The sequence below is a fragment of the Daphnia pulicaria genome, chromosome 8 (genome assembly GCF_021234035.1).
Source record: "Daphnia pulicaria isolate SC F1-1A chromosome 8, SC_F0-13Bv2, whole genome shotgun sequence".
NCBI classification, from domain to species: Eukaryota; Metazoa; Arthropoda; class Branchiopoda; order Diplostraca; family Daphniidae; genus Daphnia; species Daphnia pulicaria.
In genome coordinates this window covers 1,918,819-1,942,253 of record NC_060920.1, presented here as the reverse complement: position 1 = coordinate 1,942,253, position 23,435 = coordinate 1,918,819, and the positions used below count along the sequence as shown (strand labels likewise).

Genomic DNA, 23,435 nt, shown 5'->3' with positions numbered 1-23,435 from the left:
CCATGACTCAGACAAATCAAAATTTCGCGATAGAATTTTTTTCCAGAAAATTTCAGAGAAAAAACATAGAATTTACAGAAAAATTCTGAAAAATTAGTAAGGCATTTAGCAAAAAGTCCGACTTAACAATAGGCCCTGAATTTTTCATTTAAGACAGTTTTCAACTGGCTTAAGACTATCCCTTCGTGGCGAGCTGATAAGCTTGCTTTTCTATCTTAAATGCTTACTTGGTTCGTCATCGTGTCCCTGCATTTCACCATCTTCAGCTTCTATTGAGTTGTTGTTATTTACCTTTTCGATATCACGTGTTGATTTATCTGCTAACTCCTCGTCTCGTTTCAATAATTCACGACGATCGTTGATAATCTTTTTCGACATAAATAAAAAAATTTCAAGAGCGTTTCATTTGTACAAGTCCAAGTATAGGCGCTAATAAAGGCATTTGAATTTTGAATTTAAAATAACCGTATTGCAGAACTCGTGAAGTCCTTTAACGCAACGCGCATTTCCGCGACCCGGCGAGGTTAATTTGAAAAACCAATTCATTCTAACCCAGGGTTTGACAATGCGTTGTTGGAAAATTCTTTCAAATCTGAGACCGGTATTTTAGTTTAATAGATGAATCAAAATAAAAAAAACAAACAAACAAACTAAAAAATGAAACTTTACTCGGCAAGGTTGTCAAGAAAAAGTGACTTTTCTTCGTTTTTCAATGTTTTTCTTCCCATAAATGTAGCTGATAATAGTAACCGAAACGCTTGAATATTAGTATTATGAAAAATGAATTGAATATAGAATTACATAGCTAATAATTACCACATATAATATCGAGAGTGCATCGTGACATTATAGGGAAGACGTCAATCTCCCCACCTTTGTTGGTCTCAAGAGCATCTTCAAATTCTTTTACACACTCTTTGCTTTTGTCGTTAATGGCTCCCATGAATGTGTTGAGAATCTGAAAGTGAATTGCTGGATTGAGGAGTCGACGATTTTTCTTCCACCGCTCATCTGTACATTAAAAAGATGCAAAATGAAAGTCATTTATGAAATATGATATTTCAGTTCTCACTTGCCACAGGCATTCCTTTTCCTAAAAAAGGAGTGAAGATATCATACTCGCCCGGTTTCATAATGAATTTGTATGTTCCCAAAATGGGCTTCAGAATTCAAAAATTCTTTTAATTATGCGCAGGAAAGATTTAAGACATTGTTGGTAGCTTATATACTTCTAATAACTCGGGTGCGGTAAGGAGTATCACAGGGCGTAGGGTGAACCATATCCGGTATATGCTTCCATACTTCTTCAACCAGTGGCCACTAACAATGTTCATAATCAATACGTTTGTCTTTGGCTAGAGCGCAGTCTGGAGGAGGCAATCGATCATTAGTTCCGCGGGATCCCGCACCGAAAACTGGAATCGACGTAATAAGTTGGCTGAAACTACTTCAGCAACTTATTAACTATAGCAAATGGATGACGGCCATCGCTGTTCTCCGGAAGAAAGCGTTCCGGCTTGAAAGCTTCCGGGTCGGGGTAAACTTTGAGATTGTGGTGCATTCCATGAACCATGAACCATCATTCCTATTGTGACTCCCTTAGATAAGATATACCCACCTTGACAGAAAATTCAACTTAAAAAAATATTACAAGCCAAATAATATTCGGAGACCGGTATTTTATTTATTTTGTTTGATATACAGTAGATGAATAAAAAAAACAAAAAACAAAAAATGAAACTTTACCCGGCAAGGTTGTCAAGAAAAAGTGACACACTGTTCTGCAACCGACGCCGTTTGTCATGTTGAAAACTTATGTTGTATATTAGTAAACTTATGAATATAAGTTTTCATGAGTTTAACATGAGTTTAAAAATATATAAATTAACCAAGGCGGGACTCGAACCCGCAATTTTCGGATGTCAACCTCAACCAACTTTTAGAAGTCCGACGCCTTATCCATTAGGCCACATGGTCTATTAATCTTTCAACGCGTCTCAATCCAATACAAACGTTAAAATTGAAATACAAATCTTTTGTATAGAACTCTACATGCGAGTTTGCAGTGTCGTTTTACTGGTTTTGCATTAACCACCGGTATTGACCTAGAAATGAAGGTCATAGCCGTCACCGTTGGTCACTTGGGCCCTTCCTACTTTCCTACGGAAGCGCATCTAGAGCACAGCCACACCTTAACTATATTTAGGAAAGGAAAGTAAAATGAGGAAGACGTACGTGATTCTACTAGTTCCTCTTTCTATAATGCGGAAGACCAAGATTATGTTTAAGGGTTTCCAACCTTGCTGGAAGGCACAGAACGGCGCACCACACCAAAAGGAACGAAACTGTTTCGTATAAAAGCTCCGACATGTTGCAAACCAAATCAGTTCACTCTTCTCCCTCTTCCGCGCTCCAACAATTTTTAAAGCGAATCGACATGAAAACCTCAGTAAGTTTTAATCAACTTAACAATTTATAATCTCAGGATTATATTAGCTGATGATGGAATTTTTTGTCACGTTTTCCTAAGGTTGTCGTCGTCGTCTTGATGGCCTGTGCCGCCGTCTCTGCCCAGATCCCGGCCGGTTGGAACTACAATCCATTCCTTTACTACCCATTCACCGCACAACCAGCGCCCGTCCAGGAAACAGCCGAAGTTGCCGCCGCCCGTGCCGCTCACTTGGCAGCCCACACTTCCGCCGGAGGATCCGTCATCAGGGTGGTCGCCGTTCAACCTGTTCCTGATGTTTGGGGACAACCAGCAGGTGCCGTTTTGGACACTCCCGAAGTTTGGGCCGCCAAAGTTGAACATTACCGCGCCCACTCGGCCGCCGCCGCTGCCAACGGAGTCGTTTCGACTCTTGTGCCTCTTCCGGTGGTCAGTTGGGGAGTCCCTCAACCCGTCCAAGACACTCCCGAAGTAGCAGCTGCTCGTGCCGCCCACTTGGCAGCCCACGCCGCCGCCCGCGGTAAAAGATCCGTCCAGCAGCAGGACACACCCGAAGTGATGGCCGCCACCCTCGAGCATTACCGGGCCTACAACGCCGCCGCTGCAGCCAACGGAATCATGGCCTACCTGCCCGCCAGATACGCCAACATGCCATTCGGTATGCCCCAACAGGTCCAGGAGACTCCCGAAGTGGCCGCAGCTCGTCGTGCTCATTTGGCAGCTCACGCTCACGCCGCCGCCCGAGTAGCGAAAGTGGTGGTTCCCGTTCAGCCGCTTCCATCAGCGGTGGTCGTTGATGCTCCCCCTCAACCCGTCCAGGACACCCCTGAAGTTCACGCCGCTAAAATGGCCTTTTTCCGCGCCTTTCACGAAGCTGCCGTTCGATCTGGTTAAACTCAATGCCCGTTGTGCTGTGTAGATATGAAATTGTAAGTTAGGTCATTTTCAAATTGTGTTTGTCGAGAGGAGAATAATAAAATTAACTTTTCAAATATACTTCTTATTTTTAATCGTTTAAGCTAAAAAAGGCAGCCTTATCTGCTTAATAATACTCGTCGTTGACACCAGGATTGGTATGTATACAACGAGGAAGATGGACTGCCTCACTATAAATTTTCTTAGCGAGGTCGAACTTCGACCGGCTGCAGCTAACGAATTTTTACTGAAGTTCTTAGAAAAAAACATTGCGAATAATCCTTTTAGATAAAGGCGATTAAAGGAACAAACTAATGGGTGGGCGCAATACCGGTGATTTAATTGATTCAATGTAAACCAAAAGATAAGGCTATATAATTATTACGAGTAACCTGAGCCCCGGTCAAATCCGGGGAACTTTGGTCTAGCGTTAAGTCGGACTGTTTTGCTATTCGCTTTTCTGTAGCACGATCTGCCCGTAATAGATTTTATCGTTGGAAATCTGCCCGGTACTTGAAGATTTCGTCATCAAGGCGATGCTATAGACATCTGGTGGTGATGCTGGTTGTTGCGTCATCAAAGATTGCGTCATCACGGCGACGACATCTGGTGGTGATTTGTTTGGGCGTGTTTGGGCATGTTCCATTTTGGGGGAGGAGCCTGTGTTGACACAGACACAGGCTCCTCCCCCAAAATGTCCGTGACATGAATAAGCCCCTCCCCCAAAAGCTTGCTGTTTTATTATGTATAGATTTTCGCATGATATTCTAAATTGCATTTAATCAAACATTGTTCAAAAGCAATGAATTTTCATGGATTATTTAATTAAGCTAAAAGATGGAAGAGCCTATTGCCATGATGCTATCTCGATCATGCCTTTCCGATCATCACAGCTATCGATCATTGAGTCCGACTTTCTGCTAAGTTCTAATTTTATTTTAAAAAAGAATATGCAAAATGAATTCAATTTTGATATTTCTTTTTGAAATATGATTGTAAAATGTTGAGAATATTAAAAACAATAATTATTTGGAGCTAGTTATTTTATCAAATTGAAATTTTGACGGAAATTGTGGTTACTTTACCCTTGCGCATGAGGCAGACCACTTCCTACATCTATATAAAGGAATGCAGTTGTGCGTATGATTATTCAAATATTCAGCAATTAAAACTATCGAAAAATGAATATTATTCTGACAACTATCAAACTGTTTTTCATCAGAATGATGTCTTTGGTTTTTTTCGCCTTGCCTACTGCATTTGATTACCTTTGGGAGGCATTTACAAACTACTTTCTTGAGAATTTCGCGGTGTCACCATCACCTATCGTCACTGGATCCGAATTAACACCAGCCTCAAACGCCACAACAACCGAGGTGGCAGAACTCGAATTTTGCCCTTGTTGCGAGGAAGAATACATAAATCGAATTCTCTTGAACCAGCTGGAACTTGAAGTACAAAAGGTATCTGAAGAAAACCAAAAGAATCGTCGGAATGCGACTGAGCCAAATTCGGATAGTGATGAGGAATCGAACGACGAGCCATCAACCCAGACCCAAGACAACAACGAGGCGGAAGCTGAATCTCCTTCCATATCCGAGTCTTCTGAAGTAAAACCATCAACGGATGGGTCTCATACCCACACCGAGTCAAATGGCATCATTGAGGCTCCTTTAATTCCGGACACTTTTGAGGATCCCCGTGATTGTTGCGCTAATACTTGTTCGCCCATGCCAGAAGCAACTGCAGACCAAGGAACAAACAACGGCAGTAATACCAAGGAGACAAGCCATTGAACAAACTTGTAATGGCCCTCATTTTCTATGTTTCTCATTTCGTCAGTCGTTAACGACTTATTACTTCTTCTGTCAATTTGATCAAATACACGTCATTTGATACAGCAATTTTACTATATCTTATTTTATTATTTTCTTTATATTTCGCCAAAATATTTCTACATCTTCCATTCACGCCTTATTTTAGCTATCCATATGAAGGTAATAAAGATGGGATTCAATTGAGTGTGTACTTTATTCGAAAAGAAGGGTAATTCGAATTTTGTCATTTCCATGTGTGAAATACCCGAGCGTCACGTAGGCCTATCAAATTTCACTGACGTGAAACAAGTTGCCTTTGTTTTGGATACGGTGAGCCCATCATCCATAATTTTGCAATTCACCCAAAAGCTGTCTTTGAAATGTTATGTCACGAATCATCACTGTGTTGATTTGTCCGACCATGCTAAATGCATGGTGGCAGTGCAGGGGAGCAAGGCTGTTCAATCACCAAGAGGCCTTGAGGTAAAATTTAAAAACCGTGTTCATGGAAACTTCAGATCCAATCGAAAACAACCTTGGTGAATAGAGCTCCAAGTCGAAAAATCAAATTTGGTTTATTAACTAGTTTCACACTCTTACAGAACACTCTTAGGTGATCGTGTTATTTTAGTTTTCCTGCTGCAAAGCGATGAATACAATTTATACGACTAAAACTTGTTGCCGATTAAAAACCCATTATTTATTCACATGGGAGTCCAGCATTTTTTGTAAGAGCCCATTCCATATTTTAGCGAAAGAGTAAAGAGAAATAAAAATGGCCACCTTTGAGGGGGAAAGGTAGGCTTTTATTTAAATTTTCGTATTTCGCGCCTTTTCTTTGTTCTCAATGAGGAGGTTGAGTCACCAAAATATTCTTTGATCTTTGTGGCTTTCTCTCCTTCCATTGGCTGTCTTTCTGGGTTCTGGCGAGGAATTTAAATAAATTCTGAAGGTCTTGGGGGCGTTAGAGTTTAGTTTGGTTCGAGATGTTGTCGGGAAAGGATGTTAGACTGTAGATTTGCAACGTGTGTAACTGTGTATACTGTTCCAGTTCCCGCCATTGCTGAAGCCCCATAACAGAATGCAAACTCTAAAGATTGTTACGTGAACACTTATTTGAGGAAGTTTCCAATCTTTCACGATTTGGCTGGAATTGAGGTATACTAATTTGACTCTCGTAATATTCCAATCTAGTTTAGTTGAATGACGTAAGATTTTTATCTATTCATGTGCAGCATATGTTCAGGAAAAGGGGCTTCAAAAGATTTTGTTTTTTCAGTAGACTTAGGTGTATGTTAGATATCGAAAGTGGAGAGAGAAACATCTCATTTTGTAATAGATTTCCAGAGTCGAGTTATGTATTTGTACTAGACAAGGAAGCTATCTGTGAATTTAGTGATTCCAAAAGGGCACATTTCTTGAATTTCATTTTATCGGGTTTCCAACTTTTGTTTGTGGGGCAGTTTGCTTGTAATGTGAGTAAATTTGCATCACTTTAACTGTAATAAATCCCTCCTAGCGAGATGGTGCTCCTTTAATTGACCTCTTTATCCACTATATGATCTCATTTTTGTTTTAAATGTCTGTCATCGTCGTTCGTAAATCTGAGCCTATTGTTTCTGTCCATTCGATCGTTGCTCAAATGCTGGACGGGAGAAAACTAGAAGCAAATCAATATAGGTTCCAACATTTCACCTTTTACTTGTGATGCTTTATTTTCAGTGTGTGTTGTAAACAAGCCATGCAAGAACCTGGCAGAAACCTGGTGGCAAAAACTTAATTATTTCTATTCAAATTTATTCTCCGGCGTTTTAGAAAACATCTGAGGATCCACCAAACGGAGCCTGTGGTTATGACTTTCAGCAGTCGAGGCGAAGATCAGCTCATCCTGGCGGACGCGTTCAGCCGACGACTTCATTCCGCTCTCCTGAATCCCGTAAACGGCAATCGTCACCAGTCAACGACATCGTTCGACAAACCAGGTAGGAAACTCTTTTTTCATGTATGCAGGCCACTGTGTTCAATTCTGTTTGTATTCACCCGATTTTTGTTAACTGCGGGTTAACTGCAAGTCGAAACGATACTGTCGAAAACAAGAAGAACAGTAGACGAGCTGAAATGAACTGAGTTTATAGCAAATCGAGCAAATCGCGAGTGGGCAAAGGGAACTAGATTCAGCTACTGTTTTTCTTAGCTTTTTTGTTGAGCCAGGTGGGTTGAGTGTGTATCCAGCAAGGCCAAGAAATTCAAGATTAGTTAATCCAAACAGCTAGACTATTTTTCGTGTGTCATTTTTTGTTTTGTTCTAATAGTTTCTCCATTAGAGATGACTGTTGTGGTACTGACCACCAGTCATTATGATTGGTACGCAAACTCGAGTGGAAGTTGGATCACTGGTCCATCGCTGTCCATTGCTTCTTTTATTTACTGTCGGGGATATGCTCCTGTTTTGGTTGAAATATTTAATGGAAATTTTTATTGGAAATATTTAGGGTTCGTTGTGTATTTACGGATAGTTGAACTCCTGTTCTCCTCTGTTGTGCAGTCATGTCGGGCTTATAAAGACTAACAAGATGAAAGCCTCATTTTTACCTTTACCATTTCTTTGGGCTAATAAACAGACCTGTCGCTAGGAAATAAATCTAGTCCACGCTATTAAATTGTAGTAGAAAAACGTCGTTCCAAACCTTTGAATCGTCTTAGGATTTTCTTCATTTTCGATGGCGACTTTTTTTTTTATTTCGTTCCTTAATTCCCCAAATATTTCTTGTCGCGATTTTCCCTCTCAGCGCGTTTATGCCGTGTCAGAGAATGAGGAATTAGACTGTAGTTTGCATCATCGGCACGAGTAAAAACATTTTCAATTTCCAAGGACCCTCAACCGCCTTCCACTACCAAATCTTTTGTCGCGTTCGACGAAATGTTTCGTAGTTGCACCTTTTTACTTAGTCCGTATGAAATTGTCACTTTTTCGAAGCTTTTGAAAGGTCCATTACAAATCTTATCTAATTTGGTGTGTGAAGTCTTGTCTTTGTTTTGTTATTCCTAGGAAGTGACATAATAGTTTGACGAGTAGGGCGGTAAGATCTGACAGTTAGAAGTACTGCAAGAATAGCGTCCCTATTACAATTATGTAGTAAATGTGTATAGAGTCTTTCCGTATGTCCTAGTCATTCATTCCCGTTAGGCGCTTGCAGACAAGGCAACAATTTTTCACCATAATGTTTTTCGGTGATAATTTACTTTGCGATACATAATCTGTTTCCCCCTTAACTATTTGTTAGATGTTAGGCCACCGGTTAACAGCCAAGTTGGATCGGATACTGACTTATCGCAGGTCATATCAATATTATGTCTATTTAAATTTCGAGTCTGCCATTCGCAGTCGTAATCATTTCCCTTGGCGAAAAATCCCCGCGACTTATTCAATTTGACGTCAACCTTCCGACTCGATTCGGATTTTTTCGACAAAATGTTTTACGGCTTCCAGTTTGAGCGTAAAGAATTCGTCCAACCGACAAGTGGCGATTTGACTAGTTATTACGGCGTCAACATTACGGCCAAGACGAAATTGGCCGCTTGGTTTGTCAGCAACTGCCAAACTTCGGTTAATCAAGAGAGATACGTCCGGGAACTTGGTCGACATATTCCAGTCGATGTTTTTTGGGAAGTGTCTGGAGAATCACAAATCGTGTCTGAGAAAGAAAGATGCCAAGCATTCAGCCGCTTTGTTACGTTAAAAGGGAGTTCGACGAGGAGCGGGATTATTTGTTTTACTTTACCTGAGCTTCGAAAATTCTTTTTTTCCGGATTACGTCAAGGAAAAGTTTTACAGGGCTGTCGAAATGGGAACTGTTTCTGTCGTGTTTGGAGGTGTGAATTATTCCTTACTCGCTCCGCCGCATTCTTACATCAACGCCCATGATTTCCAGACGCCCAAATTGCTGGCGAAATATTTAGTTAAATTAAGTCAGAATCTCGATTTGACTGGAGAGGAGAGTTTAATTTGAAACGAGGTTATAGTTGGTGTAAACTTTGCGATATGCTCAACGATCCCGTGGCGGAAAGGAAAAGCAGTCATTGTGAAGTGGTTTTTTGATGAAAAACCTTGTGAAAATTTTCACTGGACTAACAATACAATTAATTAAATTGAATTGTTTGCCCTTGGTTCGGATTTCAGTTGATCATGTTGACTGTGTTTTATCTGTCTTTGATTGACGTACGATTGCACCATACAATTTGCGCATTTTTGGTCGAATGGGAACTTCCGCTATGTTCGTAAAACTTCAAATTATTGCAGAAGCGTCTGGTCTCGTGACATCTTTTGCTAAAACGTCCCAAATCTATTAATTTAACCTCTTTATCTTTGGTTGATGCGATTGCCGATTTTACAATTCGCTATATTGCTACTGATCTTCGATTGCGACCACAAATGTTAATGTAGTTTCGTTAAAACTGCAGATATCTCTTAACCTTTCTATCAATTTCATTTTGTTGAATTATTCCGATGCGTCTTTCATGTCCACTCACGATGGTGACAGAAATTGGGCCTCGCCTCATCTTGAGATTTCGTTTTCTGAAATCGATTTTTGGTCAATAAAAAGCAATCAGTAACCATGACACTAGTGCTGCGTGTGGGAGTCGTGCGTCGATTTAATTTCCGGTGGGTCGTGAATCATTGAGTGTTTTGGTAGATCCCAACCAATTTTCATTTCACCTTAAGACCCCCATATCGAAATAGTCCGGCGTTTTAGTGCTGTCTAGTTACATGTTCTCATCCATTCTGTGCCCAATGAAACGCCTTTTTAAGTGCAAGTTCGTGATATTTTTGTCCCGTAATGTCTCGCGTAGTACCGACTAGTGCAATACGCATTCAAGTTCGATTATTTGTTTGTCTTGTTCCACTGGATTTCATTTCTACAGCCGTAACTTTTAATTTAAGTGTATTTAGACTAGATGCTCGCATACACGATAACCCTAAATATTTGACAGATGTGAATCTTAACTAATGTCGATTACATTTTTTCAAGTAAATTTTTATTCCGCTATATCCTTTCCGTGAGTTTGCCATTAGAAAATCGAATGACGCACAAGGCAAACTACATGTTTCATAGTATTCTTAGGCTACTCATTTTTATTTTTAAATATTTTTTTGAATTCTCTCTTTAAATTCTTTTCTTAGTCAAGATTTTTCGTCAAGTGTGTTGCATTTAGCAGCCAATCGAATTGAAACCCTTCATTCAAATATGAACCTCCTTCCGTTGACACGCGCGTACGGAAATTATTTTTTCGACGAGGAAAGCCAAAATTGAAAGGCTCAACCCAACCAATAAAACTAAAAATGCGCCAGTCAAATTATTCAGGGAAAGAGGGGAAAGTTTCATTTTCTTGCTTCCCATTTGGGGTTTTCCGTTACATTGCGGAGGCATCGGGCGGAACCAGGTATCCCAGTAGTTGACCAGCCCAGCTTCTTGTAGTTCCAGTATCCTTTTTATATCGATGCAGAATTTATGAAAATAAAAATTACTTCAAGTTGTTTTTTCTTACCCTTGGCTTAGAGTTGACGTGTAGGGACTGTTTTTCGGTAGGCCGAACGTTACCATGATGCCGCCGAATGTTTCTGTTGTCATTTGCCAAATGCATTTCCCTGTCTTTATAAAATGTTTTCGAATTTCGTCCTTCAGGTAATTATTTGCCTAATAGTTTAAATGGCGAATAGAAAATGCGAACATTCCGTTTTACAAACCAAACATTTTTACCTCAGCGAAGACGTTTCTCAGTCCGGGTTTGACAGATTGAATGCATTCAGACGGCAACGTGCATCGAGAATTTGGCAACGAGTCCAGTCTTTTTCGTAATGTCAAATATAGTCCCGTCTCATTAGCTGTCTGTGTCGGGTTATAATTAACAAATTATTGTAGGTATGGTTTCAATTTCGGTTATAACATGCCTGTAGAAGAGTATTTGTGTAACCGGATTCTCTGACGTATAAATTAATGTCGTTGCTGTCAATTATGTCGTAGACCGAGTTAATTAGCGGAAAATAGATTGGCGTCACGACGTAAGTGAATAGGATCGACGTATATGCTTGGACGAAAAAGAAGGCGGCTAGAATCCAGACGCCAGCAACTAGTCGATAGGGTAATCGTTTCGATGGACAAGCTCCACCTATTTCAAAAAGTTCTGTGACCTCTCTATAAAAACAAAATTAACGATATTATAAAAACCTTGTGAAAGTAAATTCCCGAATACGTAGAGAAATTGTTTTCCGCTTCTTCCTTTCGTGATTATTTTTTCAGTCGGTTGGTTATCGGTGGTTCTTAATGACGCTTCGAGTGCGGATCGATATTCCAAGTGGCGCTGGATTAAATTTAAAACTGCGATGACGAAAACGATCGATATTCCAAGTCCCAGCCATAGCTGATGAACGAATAATGGATGTTGCTGAGTACGAAAAAATAGAAACCAATTTTAATGCGTCACACCTGCCAGTGAAACGGTTTGACGACTGCGGTGATGTTGGCCGTTTCATCAGGTACGGGAATGAGGAAAGCGGACGAGTCGTAAGCCCAGGGAAGTGTCAAATCGACGACTTTATTCCGCTGGAATGTTGGTACCAGATCGTGGACCAGCAAATCGCATCGCTGTGATACATCAGATAATTCTTAATTGAATTTTTTTTTTAATTAACCCCGCTTAACTTGATCCAGCAAATAATTAAAAAGTCCTTTTCCGTTTTCTAATGGCCCCAGCGTGTAGTCCGTCACTCGGACCATCTCGTACCTAGTCGGAGTATGAAATATATTTGAAGTTGATCAAATGAATTCCTTTTAATTAGTTACACACTTACGTGAAATTAAAACGTTTTGACATGCATTCCAATAGCACTGCTCCTTTGAGTGGTCCAATTAGTCCTTTGGGGTTTCCGCTCCAGAGTGTCTGCATAAAAAATTTTTTTTAAAATACGTATTGAATGTTGTTGTAAAAACTGATGAATAAATATTTGTTTTTCTTTACCCAGATGACGCGGAGGTGTTGGCCGTTGAGCGGATTGGGCGTTGATGAGAAACCGTGAATGTAAATGGCGAACCAGGTGTACAGCAGTAAGAAAGGTAAATAGGACATTGCGAGTCGTATAGTAGAGATTGATCTTTGTCGTAGGATCTCTGAAGTGCAACTACCTGAGAACGTTGAAAATGCAAATCTATTAATCGAGTGTTATCCTAATATGTGAACAATGTCAACTGTTTGTTGTGGAAACGGGAAGGCCATTGTATATATAAACTCTAAAAGGCGCACGTTAGTATGGTCTTGGGGTCACGTGGAGATAATGCAAATGCCGTTAAAGTGAAGTGGAAATTGCGTTCCTGCATATAGAGTGCCTTTTTTGGTAGCAAGACAATAGAATCACAGCGCGTGTAGTTCAATGTACGTAATTATTCACATACTTCAATCAGGATATTTTTTGGAGACGTGATGACGTAAATGATTTTACATGTATGTTCTAATGAACTGTAAAATCATTTAAGACTTGTTCATTGGCTGTATATCGATCTATTCTTTTATAGCTGTATTTATTTAAATTTTGAGTCTGCCATTCGCAGTCAAAGATCTTTCCATTGGAAAATGATTAACCGTGACTTCTTTAATTTGACAAGTACTTACCGACTCTACTCGGATCTTTTCGGCAAAAATTAGTTAAATTAAGCCAGAATCTCGAACTTTATTCTAACTGTTTGAAGTATTTGAACTGGAGAGGAGAGTTTAATTTGAAACGAGGTTCTGATTGGTGTTAACTTTGCGAAATGCTTAACAACCCAGTCATTGAGGAAAGAAAAAGTTGCCCAGTCATTGAGGAATGATTTTTTAAATTAATATCCTTGTGAAAAATTTTGACTGGACCATCAATACCATAAATTAACTTGTCAGCCTGCGTTGTGTTTCTAGTTGTTGTTGTTCTAGTTGTCCCTTTATGAAAGCGTTCCGATTAATTTGGTTGATTTTACAATTCGCTTTCATTGCTATAGTGTTATTTATATTGGATTGCGACCTCTAAATGTAGTTAATTTTGTTTTTGTTGAATTATCCCGATTTTCACCTTTTTTTACGTCTCATCCATCCACAAGGCTGTCAAGTGTAGATATGATGACGCCGACACAAAGGAAAAAAAGAGGTGTTGTCAAAACAACTTCAGCAGTGACTGGGACGTTGCTAGTGTTACACGCAAATCAATTTTCCCCCTCAATATCCTCACATCCAATTATGACGTTGTTTCTGCTGTCCAGTGACACGTTCAATTCCATCCCCGAATGCGAACAAATTTCCCCACCATTTGAACAATACCACCCCCTATATAGAGATTTCCGCTACTCGTGTCGTTCAACGGAAAAAAACATTGTCTGCATTGATTGTTGGCATTCGTTAATGGCGTCTGGCTACACTTTTTTATAATATTGTCAAAAGTTCAGAGAGTGCCAACAGTTTCTACGTTTAATAAGACGGAAATGCATAGCCTACTTCTTTGTTTAGATACTTTTCTTTTCAGCCGCGACTGTCAATTAATTCTTTGTTGTAATTTCCTAGGGGACGAGGTTTATTAACATGATGTGAGGACACCTGTCACAAATGCAAAGTAGGTGATTTTACATGAAATCATAACAGATTAGTTACCTGTGTCTTGTTGCAAGTTTTACTTTGAAGGATGCCAATCTGGCACGTCGCTCAGGAAATTTTTATCTTTTTTCGTCGATAAAATGGTTATTTTTGCATTTACTACGGGGTTTCCCATCATATATCATATATCATCTGATTCCACATTGCGTTGGAACAGTAGTCGATGAGGCCAATCTGAAACAGTTCCAAATATTCTTTTTCGATTGAAACAAATGCAATGCATTTTCCCGTCTTTTTATTGAATTCTCGTTAGAAATCTTTTACAACAAAATCATTGCGAAAGTGGGTGTCATTAAACTGATGGTTTCTGAACGAGAACTTCGCGTATCTTGAAATGGCAATTGAAGTCGGGAAAAACAATGTGTCAATTTCAGCCTAATTGACGTTTGGCATCGACTTGCTTCTTGCTCCACTCTTGCCCCGCATTTGCCGACTATAACTGAATAACTTAGTACCGTGTCATTTGTAACGTAATAGTAAAATTGCCGATAATCAAAGCGATAGACTGATTCAAGCCTTAAACTTTCATATGACAGTCGTTTAGCTATTGCTGATTGAAGGCCAGCAATTCTTTTAATGATGTTAGAGTCCACGTGAAACATTTTTCCCACTATAGATTTCATACCTAATGACTCAAAATGGCTGCCTTGTAGCGTTTAAGCGGGAACGATACGCTGCTCACCTTGACATAGCTTTCCTGATTCTGTGAAAGGAATAAATTGGTATACACCGGAATTTGTTTTTGATGTCATCAGCGGATACAAGAGTGACAATGTATTAAGAGACATTTAGATTCGACAGTGTATTATTAAATAGATTCCGAGATTTCCAGAGGCGAGTGGTCGGAACTATTTCTGGTCTATTGATGTATTTGAAAGCTAAATGAGTGGAAACCCTTCATTCAAATGTGAACCTCCTTCTAGCGTAGACGCTCGTGTACGGAAATTATTTTTTCGCCGAGAAAAGCCAAAATCGAAAGGCTCAGGCGCTCAGCCCAACCAATAAAACTAAAAATGCGCCAGTCAAATTATTCATGGAAAGAGGGGAAAGTTTCGTTTTCTTGCTTCCCATTTGGGGTTTTCCGTTACATTGCGGAGGCATCGGGCGGAACCAGGTATCCCAGTAGTTGACCAGCCCAGCTTCTTGTAGTTCCAGTATCCTTTTTACGTCGATGCAGAAATTTAAGAACATTGAAATTACTTTAGGTTGTACTTGCTTACACTTGGGTTATGGTTTGCGTGTTGGGACTGTTTTTCGGTAGACCCATCGCTACCGTGATGCCGAAGAATTTTTCTTTTGCCATTTGCCCAATGCAATTCCCTGTCTTTATATAATGTTTTCGAATTTCGTCCTTCAGGTAATTAGTTGACTAATAGTTAAACAATCAATAGAAAAGGCGAACATTTCTTTTTACAAACTAAACATTTTTACATCTGCGAAGACGTTTCTCAGTCCTGGTTTGACAGATTGAATGCATTCCGACGGCAATGTGCATCGAGAATTCGGCAAGGAGTCGATCTTTTTCGTAATGTCGAATAAAGTCCCGTCTCATTAGCTGTCTGTGTCGTGTTGCAATAAGAAATGATTGTAGTTAACCCGTATGATTTCAATTTCGCTTATAACATACATATATGAGAGTATTTATGAGACCGGATTTTCTGACGTATAAATTAATGTCGTTGCTGTTGCTGCATAGACCGAGTTGATAAGTGGAGGATAGATTGGCGTCACGACGTAAGTGAATAGGATTGACGTGTAGGCCTGGACGAAAAAGAAAGCGGCCAGGATCCAGACGCCAGCAACTAGTCGATAGGGTAATCTTTTCGATGGACAAGGTCCACCTATTTAATAAAAAACCTGTGAGCCCTCTATAAAAAGAATAATTGTGATTTTACAAATACCTTGTGAGAGTAAATTCCCGAATACGTAGAGAAATTGTTTTCCACTTCCTCCTTTCGTGGTTATTTTTTCAGTCGGTTGGTTATCGTTGGTTCTAAATTTAGTTTCGAGTGAGGATCGAATTCCAAGTAGTGCTGGATGAAATTCAAAATTGCTATAACGCAAACGATCGATATTTCAAGTCCCAGCCAGATCTAATAACGAATAGTTGCTGAATACGAAAAATTAATTGAAATTAATTTTAATGCGACGCACCTGCCACTGAAACGGTTTGACGACGGCGTTGATGTTGGCCGTTTCAACGGGGATGGGGATGGCGAAAACGTAATCGTCGTAAGCCCACGGTAGTGTCAAATCGACGACTGCATTCGTCTGGAGTGTCGGATATATATTGTGAACCAGCAACTCGCATCGCTGTTCTATTCTATTCTATTCTATACATTTTTATAGCGCATTTTCCATAGTGAAAGATCAAATGACGCTCTTCCGAAACCACACAGTTGGACATGAAATAATCAGAGATAAGCAGTGGCATACAAGTGGGTCTTCAGTAGACTCTTAAACACGGAAAAGTTAGGGGCAAGACGAATCGATACAGGAAGATCATTCCACAGTCGAGGTGCAGCCTGAGAAAAAGCTCTCTGACCATAGTTTACAAGTTTAGGTTTGGGTGGGACACTAATGCGACCAAGGTTATCAGACCGCAAAGAACGACCAGGTACATATGGAACAATGTGACGAGACAAGTATGGGGGGGCTTGACCATGAAGACAACGATACGTGAGTACAATTAATTTATTGCGAGCCCGAAGGGCGAAGCTAATAATCGCATACGCAGAAAAAAAAAAGCCATGTCACTTTGTCTGTATGTATGTATGTATGTAACGCTCCATAGCTCGGGCGTTTTACGACACATTTCAGAGTTTTTGGTCTTAAAAATTACACAAAAAATATGCGGTGCGACCAGAACAAAAATAATTTCATTTACTTAATTACTTCTCCCGTAATTTATGAAAAACTGTTAAAATAATTGCTTAACGACTGGTGACATCTTGCGGTGGCGACTACAACTTTTTCACTAATGACTGGTGACATCTTGCGATGGCGACTACAACTTTTTTACCTCAGGTTTAAATTCCACTTTCAATACTTAACATGCTTGTCATTTACTTAACGTGTTAAGTTTAAAATAACGTGTTAAGTTTAAAATTAATTCTTTCTTGTCGAATATTTTTTATTGAAATATATTCGTTATGGATGGCAAACATGATTAAAAACCACCAGATGTCCATAGCATCTCCGTGATGACGCAATCTTTGATGTCCCAACCATGACGCAACAAGCAGATTTGCATTTATGTTTTGTAGTTGGGGGTTGTGGGGGGGATGTGGGGTGTAGTGGACTAGAGCGTCAACACTTTGGAAAAAGGCAATGAGGCTCTGGTTTCGAACCCCAGCTGAACCCGTCATAAAACTGTAAGTAGCGCCCTTGAGGCAGCATGCATAACACAGGATTCTTGATTGCTTTCAAGGATATGACGTTAAATATACTGTGGTGGGTTCAATCACATCTAAATTGGAAACTGAAGGCGCTTTGAGCATATAATGGAAAGGCGCCATATAAATACGTACATTATTATTATTATTATAGTTTTTTAACTAAAAGATGGTTATTTTTAAATTCAATGATTGAACTTTATGTGTAAAAATTGGAACATATGAGTTGAGCAAACTAAACGTAAATAACCTGCAAGGATATTGAACAGTGACGGAAAAATCCCGTTTTAAGACAAAAAGTCTGTGAAGAAAAGTGTGTATAGGGCTCTTTGGGATCTGGGGCCGTATTCTAGCCTTGGCTTAAATTCTGGTCTTAAACTTACTAAAATATCTTATAAAATTTCCTCACGTAAGCTAAGAAAATATGTAAGTTCGTTATTTCAATAAACACGTATTCTAGCTTAAATTTTCTTACTTTTATTTCTGAACTTAGTATAAGTTGAAATTATAAGATCAGATTTTTCAAGCATAGAATTTCTTATTTTCTTAGAGGGCGGGGCATATCGCAGCCAATAAGATCAGTCGTTTCATGACATTGCGTACAATAATAGATGCTGTTTAGCTTACTTAAGGAAATTTCCAAAGTCTGCTAGAATTTTGTTTGAAAGTTTTAAGACTTTTGTATTGCAAATCATAGGAATTTGAACTTTTAACTAGTGTTTTATTGTCCCAGTAAACAATTAACGTGCGTTCTTTCCCCAGCAGCAAAATAAAAAGCTGTTATGACCAAAATATTTGGTTGTGAAATGAATCGCAAGATAGGTAACTATACAATTGTGCTTAAGTTACTATAATTTTAACTTAATTATTGCTTGTCTTTGGTCTAGAACCATGTTTTTCTTCTTGTCTTGAAGCTGGATACCAAATGAAGTGATGGTATCACAGCATATTAATTGGTAACCCAAGTATTGCTGAATCTATGCGAAGGGTGACAAGACAGGTATTCCAGCATTACGTTAACTATTTTTTTTTTGTAGGTGGTGGGTCACAGAACAGTGAAACTAAGGCAATTGCTTTTCAAAATGTTTTCGCTTCATGGAAAAACAAAAGCTGGCTCTTCAACAGAGTTCTAAAATCTTAGCTTTAAGAACGCAATGAAATTTCTAAAGTTTTAAATTGCATGTATGTAAAAATATGTATTCTAATAAACCATAACACATAACAAACATGAAATTGATTTACTTTAATTAATCTGGCACTTTGCAAAACTTTGTTATACAGTAAGAGTTATAGTTAGGAGCAAATGTTTAGGGAAATATAGGGAATTGACACGTGAAAATACTAAAAACTAGAACAAAAATAGCTGTAAGCATTAGCTTTAGCACGGAATTGTAAGAAAATAACCGCTGTAATCCAACAAATAGTTGGATTACAAAAATTTGCTAACTTAAGCTTAAATAGACAAGTTAAAAATATTTCTTAAGCAAAAAAGGTGGGTTGAAAAAAGCTAGAATACGGTTTTAGGAAAATCCAAGCATAAATTGGATTTTTAAGCAAAAAACAGTAAGTTAAGAAAAAAATCCGTGCTTAAGTCAAGGCTAGAATACGGCCCCTGTTTTCTTTAGCCGTTTCAGCCGTTTAGCCGTAACAGATTCACAACAGATTTCGGACTTTTTGGTCTTAAAAATTACACAAAAAATATGCGGTGCTGCCAGAACAAAAATAATTTTATTTACTTTGATAATGGATCGAATTAAAATACGAAAAATAGAGTTTTGGTTATAGCGCTGGCTTGATAATGAAGAGGGTCATGGTTCAAATCTCATTATAGATTTACTTTTTTTTTGAATAAAAATATTGTTTTGACCCATGCCCTTTGTTAACAATGACTCAGACAAATCAAAATTTCACGATAGAATTTTTTTTCCAGAAAATTTCAGAGAAAAAACACAGAATTTACAGAAAAATTCTGAAAAATTGGGAAGGCATTTAGCAAAAAGTCCGACTCAACAATAGGCCCTGAATTTTTCATTTAAGACAGTTTTCAACTGGCTTACGACTATCCCTTCACGGCGAGCTGATAAGCTTGCTTTTCTATCTTAATCAATACGTTGAGAGATGGGGAGCCAATGCAGCTTCTTCAAAAGAACCGTCGCATCATCAGATGGCTTCTTGCGAAATATGAGACGAGCGGCGGCGTTTTGAATTACTTGAAGGCGATGGATGTCTTTTTTGAGAAGGCCAACAAAAAGTGAGTTGCAATAGTCAAGTCTCGACAGAACCAGGGCATGAACAAGGATCTTGGCAGAATCATCAGTAAGATGACGTCTAATGCGGCCGATGCGGTGTAGTTGGAAAAAGCACTGCCTTCGAAGAGAAGAGATGTGCTGGGAGAGACGAAGATGACGGTCGATGATGACACCCAAGTGAAGGATGGTGTCAGATGGTTGAATCAGGACGTCACCAACCAGAAGGGGCTCACACTCGACCAGATCCCAGCGCTGAGGAGAAGAGGTGTAGAGAAGGCCGGTTTTACCAGCGTTCGCCATCACCCTGTTGCTCGTGAACCAGTCGTCAGCAATCTGGAAAGATCGCGAAAGTTTGTGACGGGCGGACTCCTGCTCAGCTGTACCAAGGAGAAGGCGGAGGGTGATGTGGCATCGAGTGTCATCAGAAAATTGACCGACATTAATGTCTCTACAAAGGTGGTCACATCCAATAACTGAAGGTAGTGGGTTGGCGTAGATGAGGTAGGCAATAGGGCCCAAAACAGCTCCTTGGGGAACGCCCGTGCGGAGTGCTGAGCTCTCAGACAGTTCACCCTTGATGCTGACAACCTGAGTGCGACCGGTGAGGTAGGAGCGAAACCAATTGGCGGCGGTGTCAGTCACGCCGCAGTGATTAGAGAGTCGCTCAAGAAAAATCTCATGATCGACCGTGTCGAACGCAGCACTAAGGTCAAGAAAAAGCAGAGAAGAACCATCACTAGCGTCAACGGTCATCAATAAATCGTTGAATAGTGAAAGAAGTGCTGTTTCAGTGGAGTGGCGCGGACGATAAGCAGACTGACCTTCGTCGAGGATGTTGTAAGAGGACAGGTGATCAGAGAGTTGACGCGCGACGTGACGTTCCGTTAGTTTAGCAAGGAAAGCAGTGTTGGAAACAGGTCTGTAGTGACTGAAGAGCTTTGGGTCGAGACTAGGTTTTTTGAGAAGTGGTGTTATAACTGCAGACTTAAGTTGACCTGGGAAAACTCCGGAAGATAACGACAGGTTGATAATTGAAGAAATTGGTTGAGCCATCACACTCGCGACCTTCCTGAGTAGACGAGTCGGAATCGGATCCAGGAGGCACGATGAGCATGGAGACTGTCTGATGAGTGCCTTCACTTCATCCGGTGAAATTGGAGAGAAAGAAGCCAAGCAGTTATCGACAGAACGGCTCTCAAGAAAAACAGGATCGCTGGAGGTTGCTGGAGGAAGATCCTTCCCGACACTATCAAGGGATGACCCAATGGTTGCCACCTTGTCCGAGAAAAACTTGAGAAAGTCGTTGGCCAGCTCACTCTTCGACGAATGATCAGGGAGGGGTGGATCCCCACTTTTACCCATGAGATTGTTGATCAAGCGAAACAGCTTTTTCTGGTCAGAGCCACACTCCACAATCAAAGCAGATAAATAATGCTTCTTCCCTACCTTGAGGGCGAAATAGTAGTCATCAACACAACTGCAATACCACTCATATAGTACATCGACACCCGACCAATCACCTGAGGTAGACGCCCTCAGTTCCCGAGATCTCCAGGTCCTCTCAGCGTGACGTGCTTCTCTGTGAAGTAGTCGGACCGACTCATCAAACCATGGAATGGCTAGACGAATAGGGAAAGACTTCGTGCGTACAGGTGCATGCTTGTCTAGGACTGAGGCAAGACCGTCATTGTATTGAAGAAGAAGAGAATCCAATTCGTCAGCAGGAGACAGTACGAGAGGAAGAGAATCGAGATCCGCGACAAAGGCGTCCAAATCAATGGAATTGACGGCACGGAATGTGACTGATTTAAATGGTCTTGGTGGCGTGGTAATATTAAGCGAACATTGAACTGCGTGATGATCGGAGAATCGAGAAGTTACAGAGGCATCTAACACAAAGTTGCTGGATTCACGAGTCAAAATCAGGTCGAGAGTGTACCATTTCCCTGACTTTGCACACCTCGTCGGGGCCTTAACGAGCTGAGAGAAGCTAAAAGAAACTAACAGCTCCTCAAAGTCATCAGCATTTGTTTCACCAGACCCGACGTGAATGTTGAAGTCGCCAGTGATAACAACGTCTCCGGAGGCTTGATTAAGGGCCTCTAATAGGCAGGTAAACTCAGAGAGAAAAACTGAAAACGGTGGAGTCTTTGATGAAGTTGGTGGACGATAGAGAACGATGAGCCTGAATCTCTTGTGACGAATCCGGACAAAAAGATCGAGCCATTCGAAAGAAGTAGGGACAAACAACACTGGAACACTTTGGACAGCAACAGTGGACTTGAAAATAAGCGCAACTCCACCACCGACAGATCCACTGCGAGGAGTGTGAATGAAACTGTATCCATCTGGACAGGCGAGCTTCAACCCAGAGTCATCGTTTGAGGTTTGCCAGGTCTCAGTTATCGCCAACAAATCCAACTTGAAATTCAGAAGATGAGCACTCACAGCCTCGTGTCGCTTATTAACAGAACAAGCGTTAACCAGACCGAGTGACGTCAAAGGACGAGATTTACACCTTCTCTTTCCTCTCCTAGTTGGTTGACGTTTAAGGAGGTTGAGGGACCTGAGCCGTTGGTAAACAATGGGACAGAGCCTGGGGGGACGATTTGACACTTCACCACAAAAACAGAGGGGGGACACTACAGTACCTAAGTAATTGATTCCATCTTGATAAAAAAGACGTGGTATACACCCACAGATGCACAACACACTCATAGAACTGAAGAACACAAAATTTAATGACAAAAGCTTAATCTCGAATTAAAAAACTAGAACGATGTGGAGCGAAAATTTGGTGCAACCCGCTAGGGCGCGACTCAGACGACTTCTAACGTGATTAATCAGATAATTAACAGATAATAATAATTAAATTAATTGATAACCGAAATTAAAAGCGACTTAACTTGATCCAGTAGATAATTGAAAAGTCCTCTTCTGTTTTCTAATGGCCCAAGTGTGGAGTCTGTCACTCGGACCATCTCGTACCTCGTACCTGGCCGGCAGGATAAAATAAATGTTAAGTAAAAAAAAAAGGAGAGAAGTCAATAAATTTGTTGTTTTTTGTTCCCCTTCGTGAAATTAAAACTTTTCGACATGTATTCCAAGAGCACTGCTCCTTTGAGTGGTCCAATTATAGTCCTTTGGGGTTTCTACTCCAAAGTGTCTGCAGCAGAATATTTAATGTTAGATTAATTGAATTTTGTTGTTAAAAATGGATGAATATTTGTTTTTCTTTACCCAGATGACGCGGAGGTGTTGGCCGTTGAGCGGATTGGGTGTCGATGAGAAACTGCGAATGAAAATGGTGAACCAGGTGTACAGCATTAAGACAGGTAAATAGGACATGGCGAGTAGATAGAGATTAATGTCGCAGGATCTCCGAATTGCAACTGCATGAGAACGTTGAAAATGCCAGCTGTCTCAACCGAGTTTTATCCTAATACGTGAACAATGTCAAGTGTTTGTTGTGGAAACGGGAAGGCTGCTCTATAAGCTCTAATTGACACGTGATGATCTTGGGGTCACGTAGTGGAAGTGCAAATGCCGTGAAATGTGTTGAAACATCTTTTCCTAGGCTCACCGAGGCTCACCTTCCTTACACATTTAAATCCACAGTGGACATCATTCTCACAAATAGTTGTAGGATTCTCAGAGAGGATTCTTAGGAGGAGGTGTGGCATTTCGTCTGGAATTTATCGAACAATGTTGAAGGTGAAATTGCGATTCAATTGATTGAATTTGCTGCGTACAGAGTGCCTTGGTTGGTAGCCACCTAATTTGGTGATTTCAAATCCTTTCATGTAGATTAATTCATCATTTTCGTATTTTGGTGTGGTCCTTTGGTGGGTTTCGTTTTTTTTTTTCGTATGTGGTCTTGTGTCTATATCTCTTATACTAGCGGGAGTTTTTTCGTACAACTAAAAGGGAGTCGAAT

At 40.2% G+C, this 23,435-nt stretch overlaps 2 protein-coding genes, 1 long non-coding RNA gene and 1 other non-coding gene across 4 annotated transcripts in view; 2 read left to right on the top strand and 2 right to left on the bottom strand.

The window, feature by feature from the left end:
- Positions 1-23,435, top strand: part of LOC124312357 (collagen alpha-1(I) chain-like) — a 1,404,094-nt gene that overhangs the window by 117,955 nt on the left and 1,262,704 nt on the right. The window lies entirely within an intron of this gene.
- On the bottom strand, positions 566-918 carry LOC124312571. The gene is made up of 3 exons (XR_006910564.1): positions 817-918; positions 670-736; positions 566-592 (listed from the first exon to the last, which is right to left on the bottom strand). It is a non-coding gene; the product is annotated as an uncharacterized LOC124312571 (long non-coding RNA).
- Positions 1,886-1,977, bottom strand: Trnar-ucu. The gene is given in 2 exon segments: positions 1,886-1,921; positions 1,941-1,977. It is a non-coding gene; the product is annotated as a tRNA-Arg (tRNA).
- LOC124312447 (cuticle protein 18.7-like) lies at positions 2,378-3,445 on the top strand. Its single transcript, XM_046776963.1, has 2 exons — positions 2,378-2,449; positions 2,531-3,445. Exons 1-2 carry the CDS (start codon positions 2,438-2,440, stop codon positions 3,341-3,343), a joined length of 825 nt encoding a protein of 274 aa, XP_046632919.1. The 5' UTR covers positions 2,378-2,437; the 3' UTR covers positions 3,344-3,445.